Here is a 23,282-nt window from a genome sequence, read left to right on the forward strand (position 1 = left end):
TGGGTTTTTCATATATGGTGTTTATTATGTTGAGGTATTTTCCTTCTCTTCCTAGATTTTTCAGTGTTTTTACTATGAAAGGATTTTAAATCCTATCAAATGCTTTTCCTACATTAACTGAGATCATCATGTGGTTTTTCCCTTTCATTCTGTTAACGTGGTAATCAATTGATTTTAATGTATTGAATAAATCTTGCATTATAGGAATAAATCCCTCTTGTTTGTGGTGTATAATCCTTTTAATATGCTGCTGAATTCAATTTTACTAGTTTTGTTGATGATTTTTGCATCAGTATTTGTAAGGGATATTGTTCTGTAGTTTTCTTGTAATGTCTTTGGCTTTGGTATCAGCATAATACTGGCCTCATAGAATGAGTTAGGAAGTGTTATTTCCTCTTCAGTTTTTTGGAAAAGTTTGAGACATATTGGTGTTAATTCTTATATAAATGTTTGGTAAAATTCACTAGTGAAGCCATCTGGTCCAGGGCTTTTCTTTGTTGGGATATTTTGGTTACTGATTCAATCTCCTTACTCTAGTTATAGGTCTATTTAGATTTTCTATTTCTTCATGATAAGTTTTGGCAAATTATGTGTTTCTAAGAATGTATTTATTTCATCTATATTTCTAATTTTCTGGCATACAATTATTCATAGTATTCTCATATAATCCTTTTTATTTCTGCAAAATCTGCAATTATGTCCCCACTTTCTTTTCTGATTTTAGTAATTTGTTTTTTCTCTCTGTTTTTCTTAGTCAATCTGGCTAAAAGTTTCCAATTTTGTTTATTTTTTCAAAGAACCAACTTATGGTGTTATTGATTGTCTCTATTTTCCTATTCTCTGCTTTATTTATCTCTGCTCTAATCTTTATTATTTCCTTCCTCCTGTTAGCTTAGAGTTAGTTTTTTTTTCTACTTGTTTAAGGTATAAACTTAGGTTATTGATTTGCAATCTCTTTTCTTTGTCGATGTATGTGTTTATAGCTAGAATTTCCCTTTAATGCTGCTTTTCCTCCATCCTATTAGTTTTGCTATGTAGTGTTCTCTTTTTCATTTGTCTCAAGGCATTTTCTAATTTCCCTTGCGATTTCTTCTTTAATCCAGTGGTTATTTGAGTGTATTGTTAATAAAATAAAATAAAAATATTCAGGGGCTGGCCGGTTAACTCATTTGGTTAGAGTGCTGCCTTGCAACACCAGGGTCAAGAGTTTGGTTCCCTGTGGTGGCCAGCTGCCAAAAAAGATTTAAAATATGAGTGTATTGTTTAGCTTGTGACTTTTCCAGTTTTTCCTCTGTTACTGATTTCTAATTTCATTTAACTGTGACCAGAAAAGATACTTTGTATGCTTTCAAACTTTTTAAGTTCATTAAATTTGTTTTGTGGCCTAACTTATGGTCTATCTTGTAAAGAGTTTTATGCTCACTGAGAAAAATGTGTATTCTGCTGTTGTTGGGTACAGTATTCTGCCACTACGTTTTAATTCACCTCTATCTCTCCACTGTCAAACAAAGCTGCAGAGAACATCTTCACATGTCCTTTTATGGACCTTTGTAAATTACCTGTACACTGAATCACTGGGTCATGAGGTATCTGTATATTTAATTTGAATGTTGCCCTCAAGAATGGCACCCATCAACAGTGCCTGAGGCTTTTTATGTTGCCATATCTCTGCCACCACTTAACATTAACCAACTTTCTGTTTTTTTGCTAGGCAAATAGGTATAAAGCAGTGGTTCTCAACTGCTGTTTTATGTTATTGCCCAGACGATAATTGGCAATGTCTAGAGACATTTTTGATTGTTACAACTGGGATGTCTACTGTCATCTAGTGATTAGAGGCCCAGTATACTGCTAAACATCCTGAAATACACAGAAGATCCCTTATAGCAATGAGTTATCTGGCCCCAAACATCAGTAAGGCTAATATTGAGAAACAGTGTTTTAAAGAGCGAGCTTGTTTTTACTTCGATTTGGATTTCACCGATTACCAATGATTTTCAGCACTCCTTTGTATGCATGTGGACTTTTTGGTTTCCATTTCTATGTATTTCCTATGCATAGTTTATGTCTTTTTTTTATTATTATTGGAGTTCCTGTCCTTGTCGATTTGCAGGACTTCCTTGTATAGTCTGGCTATTAATGCTATTATCCCTCGTAACTTTTGGAGATTTCCTTCTCCCTTTCTGTCAGCTCCTCTGGAGGATTAAAGATAGCCACAAATTCTTTTACTCTGCTTCCATTGAGAAGTAGGGGTCTATGTCCCTTCCCTTTGAATGTAGAAAGGCTCTGCAACTGCTTTGACCCAAAGAATATGGCAAAAATAACATTGTGCAAGTTTCCAGGCCCAGGCCTGAAGTAACTTGCAGCTCCCACTTTCTGTTTTTTGGAACACTCCTTCTTTGGAGCCCTGAGACACCATATAAGAAGTCTGACTACCTACTGGAGAGCTCTCATAGAAAAAACCTGATACTGCATGGACAGGGAGAGGGGCCCACATGAGCCCAGCTTTCCAGCCATCCCAGCAAAGACATCAGGAATGAGAGTTAAGTCATCTTGAAACCTACATATTAGATCATCTACCAGCCAAGTGACCCCAGTCAATGTCACAAGGAGCTAAAGAATTGCCCAGCTGAGCCCTGTGCTACAAAATAATAAGGTCTAATAAAATGATTATTGTTTTAAGCCACTAAGTTTTGGGATAGTTTGACATGCAGGAATAGACAACCAGGGCAGTAGTCTATGAATTGAGATTATATCCTGCAAACTTGCTGAACTCTCTTGTTCTAATAGTTTGTCGTTTGTTCTGTTGGGGTTGTTTTGGCAGATGATTATATCATTTACAAATAATAACCGTTTCATCTCTACCCTTCCAATTCTTAGATCTCTTCTTTAAATAGAGTGGCTGAGCCACACATCAGTTGGAATACTCATAAGATTTATTTTATTTTAGTCTATTAACATAGTAAATTACATTGAGAGATTTTCCAAGATTGAACCATACCTGCATTCCTGGGATATTTTACTGAGTGATAGCTTTGCTAAAACCGAGGGGTAACAGGAATGAAGTACTGATACATGCAACAACATGAATGAATCTTGAAAAAATTATGCTAAATAAAAGAAGCTATTCACAAAGGGCCACATAGTGTATGATTCCATTTATAAGAAATATTCAGGGGCCGGCCTGTGGCTCACTTGGGAGAGTGCGGTGCTGATAACACCAAGGTCACGGGTTCGGATCCCATATAGGGATGGCCAGTTTGCTCACTGGGTGAGCGTGGTGCTGACAACACCAAGTCAAGGGTTAAGATCCCTTTACCGGTCATCTTTAAAAAAAAAAAAAAGAAGAAGAAATATTCAAGATTCAATATTCAAATCGGTAGAGATAGAAAGTAGATAAGTGGTTGGCCTAGAAGGGTAATATCTAAGGGGTATAAGGTATCTTTTTAGGCTAATAAAGTGTTCTAAAATTGATTGTGGTTATGGATGCACAACTCTAAATATACTAAAGCTTCTAAGTTGTACAGTTTAAATGGGTGAATTGTATAGTATATAAAGAATATCTCAATAAAGCTGTTTAAAAAAATTCAGTCAAAGTAATCATTTCCAGGGTTCCTTCCATGTCTAGTGTAGCAGATATTTTAAGGGTCCCCATAGCAGACATTTTGAACGGACATCTTCAAATCTTAAAAAGATTTGAGTCTTTGAGTGATCTTTTCACTTTCCTGCTCTTCTACTCAATTCTCAATTCCTTAAGGGTAGAAACATATCTTATTTTTGTAGCTAGCACTTAGTAGGCACTCAAATAATTATTGAGTGAATAGCCATTGTAAGTCTTCAGAACAAAGATCAAAGCCAGTGCAATCATCAAAATAATGTGTGAAGTATAAAATAAAATAGAATTTTTCTAAGTATAAAAATATATATCATTCCAGAAGCATTAGGCAAAGACATCCATCTGGCATTCTAAATTTTACTGAAATTCTGTGTATGTGGTATACACACATTTCCTAGAATTATTCTTTAAAAAATGATAGATTGAAAAAGAGTAAAGCACTTAGCAGTGTCTAAGTGCTCAATAAATGTTAGCTAATGTTAAAAAACAAAACAAATGCTAGTTAGAATTGCCTGAAAAAACTTCTGGTATATTGCAGATATAGGCAATAAGGTAGAATCATGGATGATATAGCTAGAAAGCTAAAAAAGACCATCAAATATACTGGACTAGAAAAGTTCTATATTAATAGCTGCGAACAAACATGGCAAGGGTGTAATCTAAAAAAGAATAACAATAAAGAAATAGTCTAACTTAGGCATTTACGGTAACAATAAACAAAAAAATGTGACCATGTACATTTTGAACAAATTTGTTGAAAACATAAGTATCATTATCTAATAGAGTTGTGGTTTATTTAGGACCAAGTCATTAAAGTCATTAAAGCCTGCTTGAGAAATCTCCTGGTAACTCACTAAAATGATTAAAGTTGATACATGGTTTCCAGGGCATGCTTCAGTTTTTTACACTATTTAATTCATCCTCTATTAGTTCAGATGTTTTTGCCTGCCAGTCACAGAAAACATATGTCAAAATAGAGTAAATAAAACCAAGACGTAATAAGACATTCTGAAGTAGGGAGGCTCTAGAGTTGGCTAATTCAGCAATTCATTGACCCATCAAGGACCCGAGGTCTTATCATCTTCATGCTCGGCCATCCTCAGCATGTCGTGGATGCCCCTCACAGTTTCAAGATGGCTGCAGCAATATGGGCATCATATGCTTATGCTCCAACATCCAGAGGAAGGGGAAAAATCTCTGTCTCAGTGAATCTTTTAAAAACCTTTTTTTAGTTCAAAAATCTTTTATTAATTTAAGACCTTTTTTAGAAACTTCTCTAGCAGACTCCCCTCCTGTCTCATTTGCCATAATTGGGTCATAGCCCTTTAAAGATCAATTACTATAGAGGAAAGGAATTTCTGTTTGATTTGGACTAATCAAGATAGACCACCTGGAGCTTGGGTTCACTTAACTGAAGCACATGGCTAGGAGGAATATGGTGGCTAAATAAAACAATCTGGGGTACTGTTGGCAAGACTAAAGGTAGGAAATACTTTGTTAGGCAGCCAAGAGTGTCTGCTACACAGACACAAAAATTGGGGGCTGGCCCGTGGCTCACTTGAGATAGTATGGTGCTGACAACACCAAGGCCAAGGGTTAAGATCCCCTTACCGGTCATCTTTTAAAAAAAAAAGATTGGCTGTAAGTTTAGATAAAAGTGACTTCTTGCTAGAGCACAGCATTTCAGACTATTAAGGAGTTGTTTTTTAAGGGAAAGAATTTAGAAACTGTCTAGATTTGCAACTTATGTTGTCCTAGCTCCATACTCGCGCATCATGAAAAATTTAGGTAACTGTTTCATGTAGAATATTTCAAAATCATGGTCAGTCCCCGGCTTTGTAAAGGCAAGAATCTCACTCTACCTTATGGTCAGTCCTTGAGTGAAATCAGAAATCAGCTAGAAACTGACTGAAAAAAAAAAAAAGGGTTGTCTCTAAATATATACCAGATAACCTACAGCAGGGCAGTTTTTCATTAAGTGAATCAGAAGTTTTGTCCAGACTTATAAAAGTGAAATGGAGGGATTTTTGTAGATTTGTATGTCTTTAAGCTAAATAATAGAATCACTTACTGATCAGTTATTAATTGTAATTCTAAAATTTAGCTTCTTTGTGATAGGTCATTGAATTGAATATTTCCCACTCTTAGTTTAATAGGTGTTTGCTGGATAATTTAGACTATACATGAAGCCTTGTTTGGTGATAATCACCCAAGTTCTACTTATTGTCCTTGTGAATTAGCTGAAGGCAATGCTTATCAGGAGGAAAATGTCAAATAACATTGGGGTCACTATGTCTTTCCTGGTGGTATAATTAATTTCCGAGATACACTAAGGTCTTTGATGTGATGTTACCCTGAGTTTATTTGGTTTTGTTCCAGTTGTTGAAACTGAGGGCTAAAATAAAGAAGGAGGAGAAAATGGAAGATATTCTTTGAACTCTGCCAGGGACTTTACTTACTTTTTTTTCTTAATTTACTCCTTACAACAACTCTGTACAAATCAGTACTTCATGTTATAAATGGAAGCAACTTGCCTAAATTTATACCATTAGTAAGTGGTGGAGCCAGTCATTCTGACTCTAAAATTGCTGGAGTCCCATAAATAGTAATGCAGTGATTAAGTATCTCTGTTGTATTTGTATACCAATGAATATTTAAAAACATTCTGAATATTCAAACACAACACAGTTATCTGTTGCTGAATGATATTTTATTAGCTTAATAATTTGGGCCTGCCCTTAGCATTAATAAGCTTCAGCACTAGTCAGAAGATTTTCATTCACTGGTGGGGAAACTTTCTTGTTTTAAAAAATGCAATTAGAGAAAGGGCATCTACTTCTTGGGGGCTGCAGTGACAGCAGGTTTCTCTTCACGGATGATGGGAATGGTGCGCTCAGAGCCAGGGGCCTGTTTCCTTGGTCCATTCACAGTGAGGACCCCATCAGATGACAGGGACGAAGTAATGGCAAGAGGGTCCACATCAGCTGGGACCCGGTATTTCCTGTGGAACTCCCTGGAGATGAAACCATGTTCATCCTAATCCAAGAAAACAAAGAAAGAGGCAGAGAGATAAGAACAGGATATAATACCACTTTCCCAGAACTCAGACAATTCCAAACCCATTAAGTGAGACCAAATGCCATGACAACATGAGGGAAAGATAAATAACTGTTCATAGCAGGTTTGGGGCTAAGATGAAGTTGCCTACATGGTCACTCCTACCAGTGAGAGTCTGAGAAGTCTAAAACAGACCAAAACTTCATAGTTCCTCAAACCCTGAGGCACAGGTATGTTTAAGCGTATTTCCCAAAGGTGTAGATCAGTGTTGACTGGGCCTACAGGATTTGGAATCTCATCCTGGCATTGAGGATCTGAGTTCCTCAGGAAGCCCAGAAATTATCCTGACTCTTCAGGAATGTTCCAGAATGTTCCAGACCAATAGAACCGCTGCTTTAAAAAAAAAAAAAAAGTGACTCCATCCTGGAAGACTATGACCCAAACTTAAGTCATGTGAGCAAAACTGAAACAGGCAGAGGACATTAAATTGTATTAGCTGATGTACACATTCTGAGTTATCACTAATTGGTGAGAAGCAATTTTAAAGCCCTCTCAGAAAGGCATGAGGAGCTGTTCTATTCATCAGAATTCCTGAAAGAGTTGTTGACCCTTATGCTCATGGCTGCTGAATCTCAAACATCTATCCAAACAAACTCTGAATTAACTGACTTCCACATGGGCTTTAAGGGATTCAGAACTCAGGACAGCTCTGAAATGTAGGCAAAAGTAGTAGTTTAGCATTAAGATGGGCTAAAGAGGAGAAGTGGATTCCTGAACATCTGAAAGAAATGTCACAACTCAAGTGCCTTCAGGGTACCTGTTGTTAATGTATTTATGGAAAGCAATCAGGTGTCTGACAACACTATGCCTAAATCAGTGGTCTTCAATCTTGGCTGTATATTAGAATTACCTAGGGGAGTTTTTAAAAATGCTGATGACTGCTGGCCAGCTGCCAAAAAAAAAAAAAATGCTGGTGCCTGGATCCCAGCCCTAAAAATTCTGATTTAACTGGTCTGGGGTATGCCTGAGTGTTGGGATTTTTAAAAATTCCCCTGGTGACTCTAATGTGGCCAAGGTTGAAAACCACTGTCTTAAATGGAGAATGAACATCCTACCAAAGGCAATCAAATCAAAACAAACAACAAAGGCCACTTCTCTGGCCAAAAAAAACAACAACAAGAGCTCTATCCCTAATTTAGTCTTCTAGCCATTGATTGTAACCCTTGATCCATACCCTTACGGCTTGAGACTGGACTGTTGCCAGTCTCACAGGTTGATGGCAGTACCTGGCATAGAGTATGCACTGAATGGATAAGCAGAAGAAAAAACATGCTACAGACCTGGCGCTCTTCATGTTTGCCATGGACCTCAATCACGTCTCCCAGCACCTTGACCTTGAGTTCCTCTGGGGAGAAATGCTTCACATCCAGGTTGACAGAGAATCTGTCCTTCTCTAGGCGCATCTAGAAATAGCAAGGTGAGGGAAGGAAGAGAAAAGATGGCAGGAATGTTTATTACGCTGGTGCAATCTCATCATTCTGTAGACTTGCTTTCTGTTCAGGTAATTTACCTCCTCTTTTCTTCTAAAAATCCCTCTTTGAATAAACATGGCTATCTGATTCAGGGGAGCCACCACAGTGGTACCCAAGGCTAGATACCCAAGAAGTGTCTTGATCATTAGGCCTAAACTTTATTTACAGTCACAAGGAAGAAGACAGATCACCCAACGGACCAATCACAAGGATAGGTCTGGGCATGGCTTCTGCTGCCTCTCCAACTCCAGTGCCTGGCTTTGTCATTTGTCCGTGAAACAAAGGCCCCTTCATCTTGCTCAGGTCTCTGCCAAGTTCCCCACCCACTCAATCTGGAATGTTCTGCTGGTCCTGCCTGTCCTTCCAAAATCCATGCCCACTCAGCTCCTGTTTACTCACTCTTGATTATTTTTAACCAGAATGTTATCTGTGACCACTTTCGTCAATCTTATCTGTCCACCCCTTTCTCCCACCCACTTAGGACAAGTGTTCCTAGGAAAATTGGACCTACATTCTTTCCTCATAAGGCTTGGACTTAGTGCAGTGCCCTATTACAACCCCAAGGAACCCGGAAAATCATAGAAGAGGGAATAGAAAGGAAGAAAATAGTGGTTGTTGTATCCAGCTCCATCAGGGGGATGAAAAGCTCAGGAGGTAGCACTCTCTCCTGGCTGTAAAACTTGAGATGATAAAATTTGTCAGGAGTATGAAGTATTAGAAGAGGTGAGCAAAGGAGTCTGAAGGCAGCTCTTCCCCTGCAGATCCTCATGAACGAAACCAGAAAGAGGTATCCTGCTTAGAAGTTTGGGGACAGAGGATGATCTTCACAGTGCAAGGGAATATGTAATAAATAGGATACAGAGGAGCATCAAATAGAAACAGGTGACTGGGGGAGGGAGGCACTAGTAACCTAATTTTTCTTCATTTCTGGACACACATGCCTAAAATGGTATAGCCAGGGAAGGAAAGGAAAACGAATGGAGAAGTTTCCAGAAGGTTCCAGGAAGGACTCTCCTGTGCTGGCAGAGGGGAGACTCACCTCTGAGAGTCCAGTGTCAATCCAGCTGGGTGCCCGCAGAAATGAGGGCAGCCGAAAGTAGAAGGGGCTCAGGGAACTAGAAGTTGGGAAGAGATCAGACTCCAACAGGTGCTCTCCGAAGAACTGGTCAAAGAGGCGACTGGGGGAGTGGAAAGGAAAGAAGGGGCGGCGGATCCAGGGGTGGTGAATGGCGATGTCCATGGTGGCTAGGTAAGTGTTGGGGGTCAGCTGGCTGGTCAGCTCCTTCAGCTGCAGCTACAGCCAGCCCCTTATATACGCAGTCTTGTGAAGCTTCTGGAATGGTGATGTCAGGGGTTTTATTATCCCAGCTCACTGCCAGTTCATGGAGACTTGTGATCAGGGATTTGGCAGTGTGACACATACCCAGTACTCAGTGAGCTAAGAAAAGAGAAACACAAATGCGTCTGAGCTGGCCAGTGACTTGTCATGGTCTTGTTTCGCTAGCTTTCTGTCCATACCCAATGGCACCCACCCCCACCCCCTGCTCTCTGGAGCTGGAACAGAGTCAGGAATTCCAAGCAGGCGAGTGGCATGCCCCTCCTCCTCTCCAGTCTTGCATGCCAGGGGAATCAGGCCAGCAACTATCTTGGGCCCGAGCAGAGACTGGAATCTTCCTAGGCTGGACCCCAGGGACATTAACTCTTTATGGGTCCCTGGAGGAGAGCAGTGACCATCAACATGTCAGTACCAGGCATTTGAGGGGTGCCCTGGGTTGACCTGGGTTCAGGAGAGGACCCTAACATTAATCTGGGCAGAAAGATCCCCCACCCCCAAAAAGGGCAGAAAAGTTTCTTGCGTCTTTCGTCCTACGTGGCTCACGGAACATTAAAATCCAGGAGTGCTTTATGAAGTAGGGTGCACAGTGCCTGCGACTGAGGGGCAGAAAAGGTGGTGTGGAAACGTGCAAAACATTTTGTGAGGGTCTCAGCTGGGCCTTTCTTTGCCCTCTAGCACCAGCTCCCCTCCCCAACGCCCCCAGCTGTCCTCTCAGGCCCCCTGCGACAGCTGAAGAGTGTGCGGGGGAGGGGACTGGGGGTCCCGGCGGCACTGGTCACACCCTCGTCGCTCGCATGCAGGGCCCCCGGTCCCCGCCCTCCCCCTAGAGGCCCGGCACTATTTTGGGTGGTGTCGACCCCGCCCCCACCTCCAGCCGAGCCCTGGCTCTCCGGCAGCTGGAGGGTCCCTCTGCGCCTGTTGGGGCTGCACCTCGGACCAGGGCCGCCGCCGCCGCGTCTGCAGCCATGTCGGGCCGCTCGGTGCCACATGCCCACCCGGCCACTGCCGAGTACGAATTTGCCAACCCGAGCCGCCTGGGTGAGCAGCGCTTCGGAGAAGGTATGGCACAGACACCACCTCCCATCCCCACCTCCTGAGATTCTGGGCTGACCTCCCAGCGTTACTGGCCTCCACCCCACTCGGGCTTAACTGAACTCCTGGGGCAAGTCATCTCCCACCCCACACTCCCCCCTCAGCCCTCCAAGCAGGGCTCTCCCCCCTTCTTACTGACCTCAGGACAGACTTGGGACCTGATACCTGCCCCCTTCTATCCACCCAGTCAGTCCCAGCATGGTGTGCTCTCCTCCACCGCCACCTCAGTCCCTTTCTGGACCCTCTTCCCAGCTGTCGCCTCCTCCCCCGGCCACGGTGTCCCCTCCCTCTCCTCCCCTACTTCTCAGACTCTCCTCCTGCTCTTCCCAGTCCCTCACCTCCTGATCTCCTCCCGTGTCACCCCTGCGCCCACACTGTCCTCCCTCATCCTGCCTCTTGCCTTCTCTCTCTGCCCTTCAGGCCTCCTGCCAGAAGAGATCCTGACCCCCACCCTCTACCATGGCTACTATGTCCGGCCCCGGGCAGCCCGAGCCGGGGAGGGGAGCAGGGCAGGGGCCTCTGAGCTTAGGCTCAGTGAGGGCAAGTTCCAGGCATTTCTGGATGTGAGCCACTTTACCCCAGATGAGGTGACCGTGAGGACTGTGGACAACCTGCTGGAGGTGTCTGCCCGCCACCCCCAGCGCCTGGACCGCCATGGCTTCGTGTCCCGAGAGTTCTGCCGCACCTATGTCCTGCCTGCTGATGTCGACCCCTGGCGAGTCCGAGCTGCTCTCTCCCATGATGGCATCCTTAACCTGGAAGCGCCTCGGGGTGGCCGACATTTGGACACAGAGGTCAATGAGGTCTACATCTCCCTGCTCTCTGCACCTCCAGATCCAGAGGAAGAGGAGGAGGCAGCCAGTGTTGAGCCCTGATTGCCACAGATCCAGCACCCAGCTAATCCCTTTCTACCTCCTGCAGTGATACCAGCAGCTACCCACCACCCCAGAGGTAGCAGCATCTGAGGGAAGGGAAAGGTGCATGGTCCACAGTGTATGCTTTGGTCCCTTGGGACATGTCATAGCCTTTGGTTTAGTTCTGAGTGGGACTGAATAAACCCATATCTCAGGGTCTTGTTTGCGCTGCTCCCTATTCTGTGGCCTGAAGGATGGGATGAGCAGGGAGGGAGGAGGTCATAGCCAGCTAGACAAAAAGCTCTTCAGATGTGTCCCTTGTCACAGCACCCTGAACTCACACTTGGCCCCTGAGATCATACCAGGAAGCTGACACTGGCTCCAGATCAAATTCCTAGCCATAATTTTCTCACAATGCAACAAAAGAGAGAGTGATCCTCGGAGGGAAAAGGGATATGCCATCCAAACAGCCCAGAGGGCACTGTCTGAGCTGGTGATTAGAGACACAATAACAGGGGTCTCCAGACTGTCTGGCCCTTTTTGGATAGAGGTTGAGAAAACGGTTTTTGGCTGGAGAGAGTTGACTAAAGCCCTGGAGTGAATACTTTTGTTTTCCCATACTAAGGCCTGTCCACTGAAATCGTTTCCGATTCTCAGGGACTGAGTACGCATGCACAAGGGCACAGAGAATTTCTACCATTGTCACTGAACCCCACAGTCTGCCCATCTTCTACACATGGGAGGCCCATGAAAGCATTTGTCTCTGATTCTGGAACATCTCAAAGAGAGTAATCAATGCATCACCCCACCCACTCCAAGGCTCATGCAGGGGTCTAGGACTATTATTGTAGTGGTGATGGCCAGGGAAGCTTCTTTCACAAGTCTCAATACTAGGGGTAGGATCTGTTCGGGAGAGCCTGAGGATCTGTCCCTTTGATTATTTTCTGCAATCAAGAGACCATGCATGTGTATGATTTGGGGAGTGTCCAGAAGACCTCCCAACCTCAAAATATGTATTTTACCAGGCCATAGTGGACACCTGAAATTCTTCCATTAAAGCGGTTGTTTTTAACTTTTGGGGGTTACAGACCCATTTGAAAATCTGTCAAAAGCTATATATCCTCTTACCAGAAAAATACACATGCTCCCAAATTTGGCAATATAATTTGAATAGTTTCACACAACTCTTGGGATCTGTTCATTTACCCCTCTTAGGGATCTGTGGACCCCCAGGATAATTACTCTCACTTGAGGTATTTGATTTTGGGTTAAAGGATTGCCTTCTATTAAAAATGAAAGCACAACTCAGAGAAATAACTACTGATATATTCAATTGTTTATTCATTCATTCAACCAATATTTACCAAGTCCCAAGTAATACACTATAGAGGATTTACATTGTAAATATAAATTATAAAAACTATGGTCTTTTTGTCTACTCTCAGGAATCTTAACGTCTAGTTAAGAAGAAGAAAAAGAACAAGAAAATTTCACTCAAACTTCAACCAGAACAGCTTCACATTGATGTTTTGTAATTGAGCTTTATTTAAAAGAAAAGTTTTCTTACAAGACAAAATTTGAAAATCTCTGATTTAGTCCAAATCCCCACACAATTCAAAGCTTTCAACTTTTTCTTTTTGAATTACAGAGAACTTAGAACTTTGTAAAGTAGCTGAACCCTTTTTGTTTTTGTTTTTGGTTTTTTTGGATATAACTGTTATAAATTTTTCCTTCTGTTGAACCAAAGTTTGAATTTCAGTAACTTCAGTAACTTCTGTCCATTGGTTCTGGTTATGTCCAGACAACAAGTGCAGTTCGTTTTTCACTTGAAAGTTCTTCAAATATTTAAAGATATTCATCCTGTCTTCCTAAGGCTTCCCTTTCCTGGCTAAACATGCCTAGTTCTTTTAACTGTATTTTATAGCACTTCTCATATTACTTATCACCCAGACAACTTTCTTCTGAACATGCTTCCTTTTGACTACAGAACTTGAAATTCAACATCTGCACCTAAAATTATTATTCCAGTCATGGATTGACTGGTACAGACTTCAGTGGAATAATCAATACCTTTGTTAATTACTCTAGACTTCTGTTAATGCTGCTTAAGCCATATCAGGTTTTTGGCTATGGCAGTGCACTACTGGTTCTTTGGAATTTTTGGTCATCTAAAAATCTCTTAGTTGCTTAAATTAAAGAAGATATGGCTGAAAAGGGACCAGATTGTGGAGAGCTTTGAGTGCCAGCCTAAGAAGTATGAACTCTACCTTATTGGAGACAAGAAATTATTAGTGGCTTTTGAGCTGGGGGGTGGGCGAGTAACAGGATGAAAAGGATACAGTTAATGATAGAGTATAAAATGGATTGCAGGGGAGAAGCATGACCATGAGATAGTGCAATGATCAGGGCACAAAACAATACGATGTTTCGCCATCTGACAAGTAGCTGAGAACAAGAAGTAATGATAATAACAATAGCTAAGACTTACTGAGGGCTTCCCATGTGCCAGCCCCTGGACTAGAGCTTATATACATATATCTCCCTTACTCTTCACCACACTTGTATGAGGTTGTCACTCTTATCCCCATTTCATAAGAAGATGGAGAGGAGTCCAAAGTCCAGGCTACTCTGTGGAGTGCAGAGCTGAGTGGTGGGCCCTAAACACCCATAGGGGCACAGAAATAAGCAGGAAGACACTGAAGATGGGGTGAGAGCACTAAGACAGAATTACAGGAACCATCTCCTAGAGCCTGTATTTTCTCCAGAGAACTTTGCTCGGCTGCATCCTAGTGCTGGTAAGTGTGGAATGAGTCTAACTTTGGGTCACCGAAAGGAGAAGCTGAATTGAGGGGAAAGTGGAGATTCTGTAGTTTTGAACTGGGGATGGAGAAGTGAGTGGTTACAAAGTGCTGATGCCATTCCAATCATAAAATTATCTGATTTTATACCAGAAAGGGAATTAGATAATAAGTCCAATTCTTCCATTTTATAATCCTAGACCTAGGCCCTAAAAGGGTAGTGATTTACCCACATTAATTCCAATAGCAAGGGAAAATATAAAAGAAATCTCTCTCTCAATTTAAGATTCCAAGAAATTCCAGTATTTAAAAACAGATTCTGGGCAGAGATAATAAAAAACTGGTACCAGGGGTCCAGTCCCTGGCTCACTTGGGAGAATATGGTGCTGATAACACAAAGGCCACGGGTTCAGATCCCATATAGGGATGGCCGGTTAGCTCACTTGGGAGAGCATGGTGCTGACAACACCAAGTCAAAGGTTAAGATCCCCTTACCGGTCATCTTTAAAAAAAAAAAAAAAAAAAAAACAACTGGTACCAATTGCCTTGTAAGTGAAACTTAATTAAATCTGAGTGGTGCTGGACAAACATTAGGTAAAACTCTTTATTGCATTATAGAGAATATATTTCAAAGACTGGAATGTAGTGGAGAAACATTTCCTAGGGAAATCCAGAGCCCTTTTCTATCTCAGGTTTCTTTTTACTGAAGCTTGATGGCTTCATCAAAAGAAGCTTCAAATCCCAAAGGTGAGATAGCTCCAACCTGGAGTCCATGTGTGTTGTTCTACGCTTCGTGTGTGTTGTTCTACCCTTCAGCTGGGAACAGTCACCTGGGATTTATTCCAGCAGGTGGCTTCCAAAGTCCAACCTGCTAGGTTGAAATCTGATACTGACAGAGACTCCCTGGGAGCTGCTACGGAAAGCTGAACCAGGAACCAGGAAATGCATAAGCCTCTTTATGTAGAAAAACAGCTGGGCTCGCTCGGAGACTCTCCGCCATGGGAAACGGGCTCTGCTGCCGGGGAAGCTGGTGAGTAGAGTGGAAGGGCGGAGGAAGAGGGTAACATCTCTGTTGGTGGCTGTGGAGACTCTGAGAATCAGAGAACCTGGAGATAGTTGTCTGCCAGCCTCCCACTGCTACTTTCCTCTGCCTGGCACCTCCTGGTTCCAACAGCAGAACAGCACCTCCTTCCATGCTTACTGCATTCAGGAGACCTTAGAAAACACAACCAAGCCAGTTGTCTGTGCAACGGCCAGAGCAGGGCTAGAACGGCGAATTGGCATTGTTTTGTTCCTCTTCCTCCCCTTTCTCATTTCTCCCTTCCCTTCTTCCCCAGATGATAATAATAATTGTAGCACTTGAGAGCTTTCTATGTGCCAGGCACTTGACGATCTCATTTTATTTTCCCAACATTTCTATAAAGTAAGTGGACTTACCCTTCCTCCCTGAGGCACAGAGAAGTTAAATCACTTGCCCAAGGTCACATGGCTAGTAAGCAAGCAAACCAAGATTCCAACCCAGGTCTGTCTGACTTCAGAACCCATACTTTAACCACTACGTAATACTGCCTCCCAGACTGAGCAAATCAACTCTGGAGAAGTGCTTATTTAAAAGAGCAGAAGTAGGAAGAAGAATATCCATGGGATATCTGAATATAACTTTCACATTTATGTGCTATGTGACCGTAGGCAAGTCCCTTAATTTCTCTGTATTCTCACATGTAAAATACAAGCATAGATGATATGAGAGGTCTTCAAAAAGTTCATGTAAAGATTTGCATTATCTTTCAATTTCATTTTTCCACGAATGTTTTGAAATGCCCTCGTACAGCCCCCATTGTTTAGATCACAGGTTTGTTTTGAAAAGCAAAGAATATGGTATATGGAAAAGTCTCATAATAAATTATTTGTGGTATTGTTACTATTCTTTCCCAGAGTTTTCATCACTGCCATAAACTCTTGGACCTGGTTTTATCCTGTCCACTGTCTTCTTAGCTATATCGTTCCATGCCTGGGTCAGATCTTGAGGGTGTCTTGTTTATAAATAATGCATCGTTATATTTAGAGAGATAACTGAGGTTGGAAAGCACATAGGATTTGGAGTGAGTACCTTGGATTCAAGTCCTGTCCCTACTACTCATTCATTTATAGAACATGTGCTATGTACATAATAGATAGTGAAAGATGCAGAAGACATAACAATAAAAGAAAATTTGGTCCCCGCCTTCTTGAATAAGATACCAAAGTTCTAGGACCTTAGTTGACCTATCCATAAAATGGGAACAAGAATATATGTTTCCTGGAATGTTGTCAGGATTGAAAAAACAAATAAAGCACCCTTTAAACTCTGAAATGTCCTATAGACATAGGACATCTAGAAACATAGAAAGCTTCTAGAAGGGAATGTAACAGCTTTCACTCGCTTTCTTCCCAAGTGTTCATATTCTTCATTACTGGTTAATTTTTTTTTTTTTTTTTTTTTTTTAAAGATGACCAGTAAGGGGATCTTAACCCTTGACTTGGTGTGGTCAGCACCACGCTCACCCAGTGAGCGAACCGGCCATCCGTATATGGGATCCGAACCTGGGGCCTTGGTGTTATCAGCACCGCACTCTCCCGAGTGAGCCACGGGCCGGCCCCTGGTTAATTTTTTCTCTGATGGTGAGTCATTACTAGTCACAGTAGTTGACTTTTACTGATACTCTTTATATGCCAGGAACCATACTAAGTATCTTACATTTACTATTTTATTTAATACTTACAATAATCCCATGAAGTTTAGAGTGTATTGTCATCCTCATTTTATTAATAAGAAAACAAGGGATGAGAGAGGTTAAAGACTCGGTGAAGTTCTTACAGCTAGCCTGACATCTTCAAATCTGACTCTAGAGCTCATTCTAGGCATTCTAACCAAAATTTATTTTTTCCTCTTAAAATAGTAGTAGTATTGGATAAAAATTGTTCTCCTCTATTTCTTGTTACCTCGATAAACCTCCAGAGACTTAAAGAAACTATGACAATTGAGGAAATTTTAATTTTAAAATATTTTTTACTGTTTTTTTTGTTTGTTTCTGATTACAAAAGTAATAAACATTGTGGAAAATTTGGGAAATACCAAAGAGCAGAAAATAAGAAGCAATCATAAACATAAGTACCCAGAGATGACAAAAAATGTTTTAGCGTATTTCCATATGCTTTTAAAATGTGCACAGTTTTTATACCCAAACATATCTCATTATCTTTTCATTAACTCAATAAAGAGAAAAATTTTTCATGCTTTTAGGTGTTCATCCTGTATCCTTTTTCAAGTGGCTATATAGTTTTACATTGATTGATATGCCATTTATTTTATCAGTTACCAAATGTTGGACATTCAGGCTGTTTCCTGATTTTTGCAATTATAAATAATGCTACAATGAGCATCCATATTTGTGCATGTATAATTATTTCTTAGGATATAATATGGAATTGCTACATCAGAGGGTATACACATTTTTGTTTAAGGCTTTTTATACTTACTGCCAATTGCATTCTAGAAGGATTGCACCAATTTTTATTTCTACTACCACTGTAGGAGAATGCCAATTTAGTTTCCTTAATCCTGATCTAAAAATAAGATTCTGTCACCTGTGAATCAAACTGAATACTCCATTTGAGTTGTATCCAGGCACTGTGCAATATCCAACTTGGAAACAGGTTCTGTTCACTGAAATTGAATAGCCCTCATCTGTGTATTTTAGATAATGTTTCTGTATCCATTTAAATAGAAATAAATAGGAAAAGAGTAGTGACAAAGGGCAAGGAATTAGAAGATTCTCTAGTTCCTAGGATAAGGCTATGAATGGGCAGTAGTAATAAAACAAGAGTTGAAGAGGCAGAAGACGAAGTAAAAAGACACAGAAGTAGTTTTTCTTTTGAACCACCTGTAGAGAGAGTTTGGATGGAGACTGTGCTTAACTCAGCAAGCTGTATCAAAACCAAAAACTCACACTGAAAACACAAACCTCTGTCAAATGTGTGTGTGAGAAAATTCTGAGTTTTTTCCCACAGTAGTAGAGGCAACATGAGTTAGAAGTCTGTCTGTCTGTCTATCTGTCTGTCTCTCTTTAATTAGCAAAAGAAGGCAACTTCCACCGGGGAGCCAAGATGTCAGACAGACAAATAAGGTTGGCTCTAGTGAGAACTGGAAATGTACTAGCAAGAAAAAGCATCCAGAGTAAGCCCCAAACTATGCAGCCTGTTTCCTTAGAGTGTGGTTTCTCTGGGCATCAAACAGTTGGCAATCACGTAGACATAAGGCTCCATTGTGGACCCCAGGAGCTTGGAAATGAATATCAAAAGTCTGTCTTGCAGCAAAGGCAGGGTAGGTGAGTCACTTGCCAAATTCAGCACTCTCTGTTCTATAGACACAGTTCTCCAAAGGACAGTAAAGGTTAAACATCTTTTGCTTTCTCTGTTAATTAAAAACAAGGACAGGAAAGCAGGGAGGGAGGTCACTTGTTAGAAAAGGGCTTTAAGGGGCCCTAACTAGTTAGCTCTGGTTGTGGCAGCTTCTATGACTCCCAGAATGAAAATCCCAGCTTGGCAAAGACCTCCCTCCTCCCTATTAAAAAAAACACTGAAAAAGAAGCAAGAGAGTCTCTGGATCCAGGAATATCCCATTATTTGGCAGGTTTCCCTGCTGGGATTAGCCAGTTAGACAATCCCAGAATAGACCTCAGGCCAGCTACGTCCTTGGCCTGGTTGCCTGAGGCTGTATTTTGGGTTTGGTTATGTCAGTTGTACCACTCTACCTTCCAGAACCATACTTTTGGAGAAGGTATGGTATCCTTGACTATTCTTTGAGGCTCAACCTGGCTCAGGGTGAATCTTTGTTATAGGGAGGTGGGGGAAGTTCATCCCAGAATGTTGAGACCACAGAGCAAATCATGAAGGAGGGAAGATGGAAGCCATTTCTTGCACATGGGTGATCTATTTTTTCTGTTACAGGAGCTGCCCATCAGCTTTCCGGAAGAAAAAAAAAACAGGTAACTTTGGTGGGGGGGAATACTGGGAGGAAGGCAAATTAGAAAAGAGAAGACAATAGAAATGGCATCATTGGAAAGGGCATAAGTGTGGAAAAGAGGACTGGCCTTGGAAGGGATAAAAAGAGATAGCACACCAAAGAGAATCTTGAGGGGTTCAAGACCAGCTCTGAACCTCTAGATCTTATCCTTTTGTTAATAGGGGTTCAAGACCAGCTCTGAACCTCTAGATCTTATCCTTTCGTTATCTCAGAGTGTCAGGATTGGTCACTCACTCTTTCATTCATCCAGCAAATATTTACTTAGCATTTATTTTGTATGTGAGGCACTCTGTGGGGTCCCAACGAGGTAGAGGCACAAGAGGAAGGAAACATGGTCTCAGCCCTGGAAAAGCTAAAAATCAAGTTTGAGAGATAGATTCACGTAAATGAATAATTGTAACATCATTTACTGGTGCTATAATAGATGCACCCTCATGCTGTGGAAGAATGAGAGAAGACATTATGTCATAGGGATAATAGCAAGTTCACAGGTCAGCAGAGGAAGGAGGGGAGGGTGTTTAGGCAGAGGAATCAGCTCAAGCAAAAAACAAAAAAAAGAGAGAAAGAGACTAATTTGTTTGAAAGTGGACATTGGGTGTAGCTGAGCAACTATCACATTGTATTGCAATAGTCTGTTTACTTATTTGTAAACTCCTAGTAGACTGTAAGTTCCCTGAGATAAACAGCCTACTCATCTTTCTATCCCCAGAACATGGCACAGAGCCTGGCATATAATGGACTCTCAACATATATTTGTTGAACTATGTTAGGGGCTGGTGAAAAATGAGAATGGCAGATATTATGGTCAGATTGTGAAAGGGCCAGATTGCATACCTTGCTAAGCAGGGTTTGGATGTAGGAGTAGTAGTGAAAGAAATGAGAATGGAGGCAGGGAGATTAGTTAGAAGCCCACCACAATAGTTTAATAGAGATTTGAAGAGGGCAACCTCAGTAGAGACAAGGAGGAGATAATGGATTTAAGTTTTAATGGATTTCTTCCCCTCAGGGAGCCAAGCAAGACGAACAGTGAAGCCACAGCAACAGCTGCAGCAGAGTGACACAAAGGTAATGACAGACCTCTGTCCGTTCTTGGGGACTGCTCAGACGTGGGATCCCAGTTTTTAGCTCTTTTCTCCTGGCACAGACACATCTCAGTCTTCTGTAGAACTTGCTGGTTCTGCCCATCCTCCTCTGCCCGCCAAAAGAGCAAAGGAAAGGGACATCAGTCTAACTTGCCTTGCATGGGATACGAGGGTCAAAACCAAGCCAAGAGCCTCCCTTGATGCTGTCTGTTCCTTGCAGGGCCATGAAACAACAGGACATACGTATGAGCGGGTGTTACAGCAGCCTGAGTCTCGAGAGAGGAGTCAAGGCCCGGTGTCAGAGGAGAGCAACTTACATTACGCAGATATTCAAGTGTGCAGCCGTCAATCAGCCCATGAGCTAAAACACCTGCATTTAGAAAATGCTACAGAGTATGCGACCCTTTGCTTCCCCCAGGCCATACCTCGCTATGACAGAAAGAATGGGACCCTGGTGTGAACCTTGGAGAGGAGGGACCAGTTTCCATCATTTATCACTACTCCTGTGGGGAGAATCTACTGCTTTAAGGAATTGGGTGGCAGCCCAGGGATGTTGACCACGTTTTAAGCTTAAAGAACTCCACAGCCCCTGGAATTGTGGGTGTCCCCCGTCTTTCCTCTAGGCCTCTTATTTGCCACCGTTAGCCAGGGGTTGTAGTTGGGTTCACGGTGGGTGGATGGAGTTCCACAAAATGAGGAGGTTAAGTCGATCGTGCAAGAAGGTAGGTCTTTGACTCCTAACATTGCTCCTGCTCTCATGAAAAGTGCAGAAAGAACAGGTTACTGTATAAGTACTCGAGCTGATCTTGTTGGACTTTATTTAATGGTGTCCCTTTTGTACACCTTAAACTCTAAAGCTCAAGAGGAGATGCTCTGGAGAAGCATTATGAATTTCTGCATCCAGCCCCCAGGGCTGCTTTGGGCAGTTTCCTCATTAACTGGGTCAAGGGTTCCAGATCTAAACAGACAAATGGGGGAAGGGGCTGAGGCACAGAGCAAGCGTTCTCCAACCATTGGCTACAAGGTCTTCAAGTCACTGAGACTGACAGCACAGTGAGGCGCAGAAACTCCCCCTGGCCGGACTGTTGGCTCTTGCGAGAGCGGAGCCGCTAGGATCAATAAATCGCAGGAGGAACATGCCTGGTGCGTTGTCTGGGGTGGGGGGTCTGGGACTCTCCGTAAGTGCAGCGGGTCTTGCCCAGCCTAAGGGCAATTTGAAAGTCCAGCTACTAAAGAAGCCTCTGCGTCCTACTCTGCGGGCCGTGGTGGGCGTGGTTTGGCCGAGCAGGGGGCAGGCTCCCATTGGCAGAAGGCGAAGTTCCCTGGGCGGGGTCTGGGCCAGCAGGGGTGTGGCCTGGGCCGTTAGGAGGTGGGCCCGGGTCGTCAGGAGGCGGGGCCTGGGCGAGAAGGGCTCGGGGTCCGACTTGGCAGGGACAGCCTCGGCCGGCTGGATGCGGGGTCCGGAAGACGGGGGTGGGGCCAAGGCCGGCAGGGGCTGGCTCGGGCAGGCTCGGGTCGGGGGAGGAGGGCCAGGCCGGGGCCGGCCTCTGCGTCACCATGGCAGCAGGAACGCAAGTGCGACGCCGGAGAAGGGGCAGGACGAGTCCAGAAGGGCTGGGGACAGAGAGGCTGAACCAGACAGACCGGTGGTTTAAGAGGTAGGCGCTGAAAGGTGGCGGGTGACTGGAAAATATTACCACAGGTTGAGCGGGCAGCTGGGAACCGAGGACACGCGGAGGGGGTGGGAAGAAGGAGGCTGCAGTTTCAGGGTCCGAACCCGCTCTGAACTCTGTAGGTTCTTAGTGGGCAATTCCTGCTTCAGACTTTCAGGGCGTGGAGACGAGGGGTAACGCACTTCCCTTTCTCAGCCTGTACACCATCCTCCCCAGATAACGCTATCCCTCGGTTGGTGCCTAAGAGGGATGATTTCTTGAAGACGCGTAGAATACTGAAAATGGATTTGCAGCACACAAAAAGTTGGTAATAATAGTATCAACCTCATAGAGTGTTTGTGAGGATTTAAAGCACTTGGAACAGTACACAGTATGTAGTCAAATGTTGGCTGCTACTGTCACCATCATCATTATCACTATTGTGCCCGCCTGTTCTCTGGCACAGACCTGATGCAAATGAATTCATAAGAGATGGGTTGGAGGACTGCCTTTACCACTAATTGGTGGAGCAACTCCCTAGCCTATTTTCTATATATTAGCTGGGGATAAAAAAAAAAAACAAAAAAAACCACTCTACTTCCAAGAGTTATTTAATGTGAGGGTCAAATAAGATGATATAGACGATAGCACTTTGTAAACTTAAAGTGCAATATACAAATTTCTGCCTTAGAATTATAAATGCTGTCTTTCTGGGTTAAAACTGAATTCCTGAGGGTGAAGGGAAGTAAGTGATAGAAGCAGAGCTCCCAATATTTCTCCTGATTATCTTCAGAATACTTTCTGTGGTCCTTGACTGATAAGTTCAGGGAGGAGGGAAAATGCATCCTTGCTTGACTAATGGTAGGGAAGCATTGCTCTTTACTTTATTACTTTGCTTTATTAAAACCTGAGTGACTGGGTTTTAAAATACCACTGGGATAGCCCTGTTTTATTATTATATCTTGGGCTAGATTTCCTGCTAACCAGGGTCCTATTTCTGATATTTCAAAATGACTTAAGTCGATAGGTTTGGGGGAGGGACTTGACCCCAACTAGGTTGGTTTAGTTTTTGGAATGTTTTTCCTGTCCTATACATTTTGCACATTTCTTCCTCTTCCTACTTCAAGGTGGCCCTGATTCAGCTCTTCTAGGGACTCTGAAGATGGGAACCAAAGTGGTTATGAGAGTCTGTAACTCC

The 23,282-nt window shown here is 42.7% G+C and overlaps 3 protein-coding genes across 4 annotated transcripts; 2 read left to right on the top strand and 1 right to left on the bottom strand.

Annotated features, from left to right (window-relative positions):
• Nucleotides 1–6,304: 6,304 nt before the first annotated feature.
• CRYAB (crystallin alpha B) lies at nt 6,305–9,506 on the bottom strand. Its single transcript, XM_063094010.1, has 3 exons — nt 9,245–9,506; nt 8,014–8,136; nt 6,305–6,652 (listed from the first exon to the last, which is right to left on the bottom strand). The coding sequence occupies exons 1-3, from the start codon at nt 9,443–9,445 to the stop codon at nt 6,449–6,451; spliced, it is 528 nt and encodes a 175-aa protein (XP_062950080.1). The 5' UTR covers nt 9,446–9,506; the 3' UTR covers nt 6,305–6,448.
• A 660-nt stretch (nt 9,507–10,166) lies between these two features.
• On the top strand, nt 10,167–11,704 carry HSPB2 (heat shock protein family B (small) member 2). 2 transcript variants are annotated; one of them, XM_063094009.1, is made up of 2 exons: nt 10,167–10,600; nt 11,216–11,704. In XM_063094009.1, exons 1-2 carry the CDS (start codon nt 10,507–10,509, stop codon nt 11,506–11,508), a joined length of 387 nt encoding a protein of 128 aa, XP_062950079.1. In that variant the 5' UTR covers nt 10,167–10,506; the 3' UTR covers nt 11,509–11,704. The 2 variants fall into 2 exon arrangements, with proteins under 2 accessions (XP_062950079.1, XP_062950078.1); XM_063094008.1 differs by having other exon boundaries at nt 10,181–10,600; nt 11,054–11,704.
• A 3,413-nt stretch (nt 11,705–15,117) lies between these two features.
• C4H11orf52 (chromosome 4 C11orf52 homolog) lies at nt 15,118–21,569 on the top strand. The gene is made up of 4 exons (XM_063095461.1): nt 15,118–15,315; nt 19,275–19,312; nt 20,357–20,415; nt 20,653–21,569. The coding sequence occupies exons 1-4, from the start codon at nt 15,284–15,286 to the stop codon at nt 20,890–20,892; spliced, it is 369 nt and encodes a 122-aa protein (XP_062951531.1). The 5' UTR covers nt 15,118–15,283; the 3' UTR covers nt 20,893–21,569.
• The last annotated feature ends 1,713 nt before the right edge of the window (nt 21,570–23,282 follow it).

Source organism: Cynocephalus volans, chromosome 4 (assembly GCF_027409185.1).
Source record: "Cynocephalus volans isolate mCynVol1 chromosome 4, mCynVol1.pri, whole genome shotgun sequence".
Classification (NCBI taxonomy): Eukaryota; Metazoa; Chordata; class Mammalia; order Dermoptera; family Cynocephalidae; genus Cynocephalus; species Cynocephalus volans.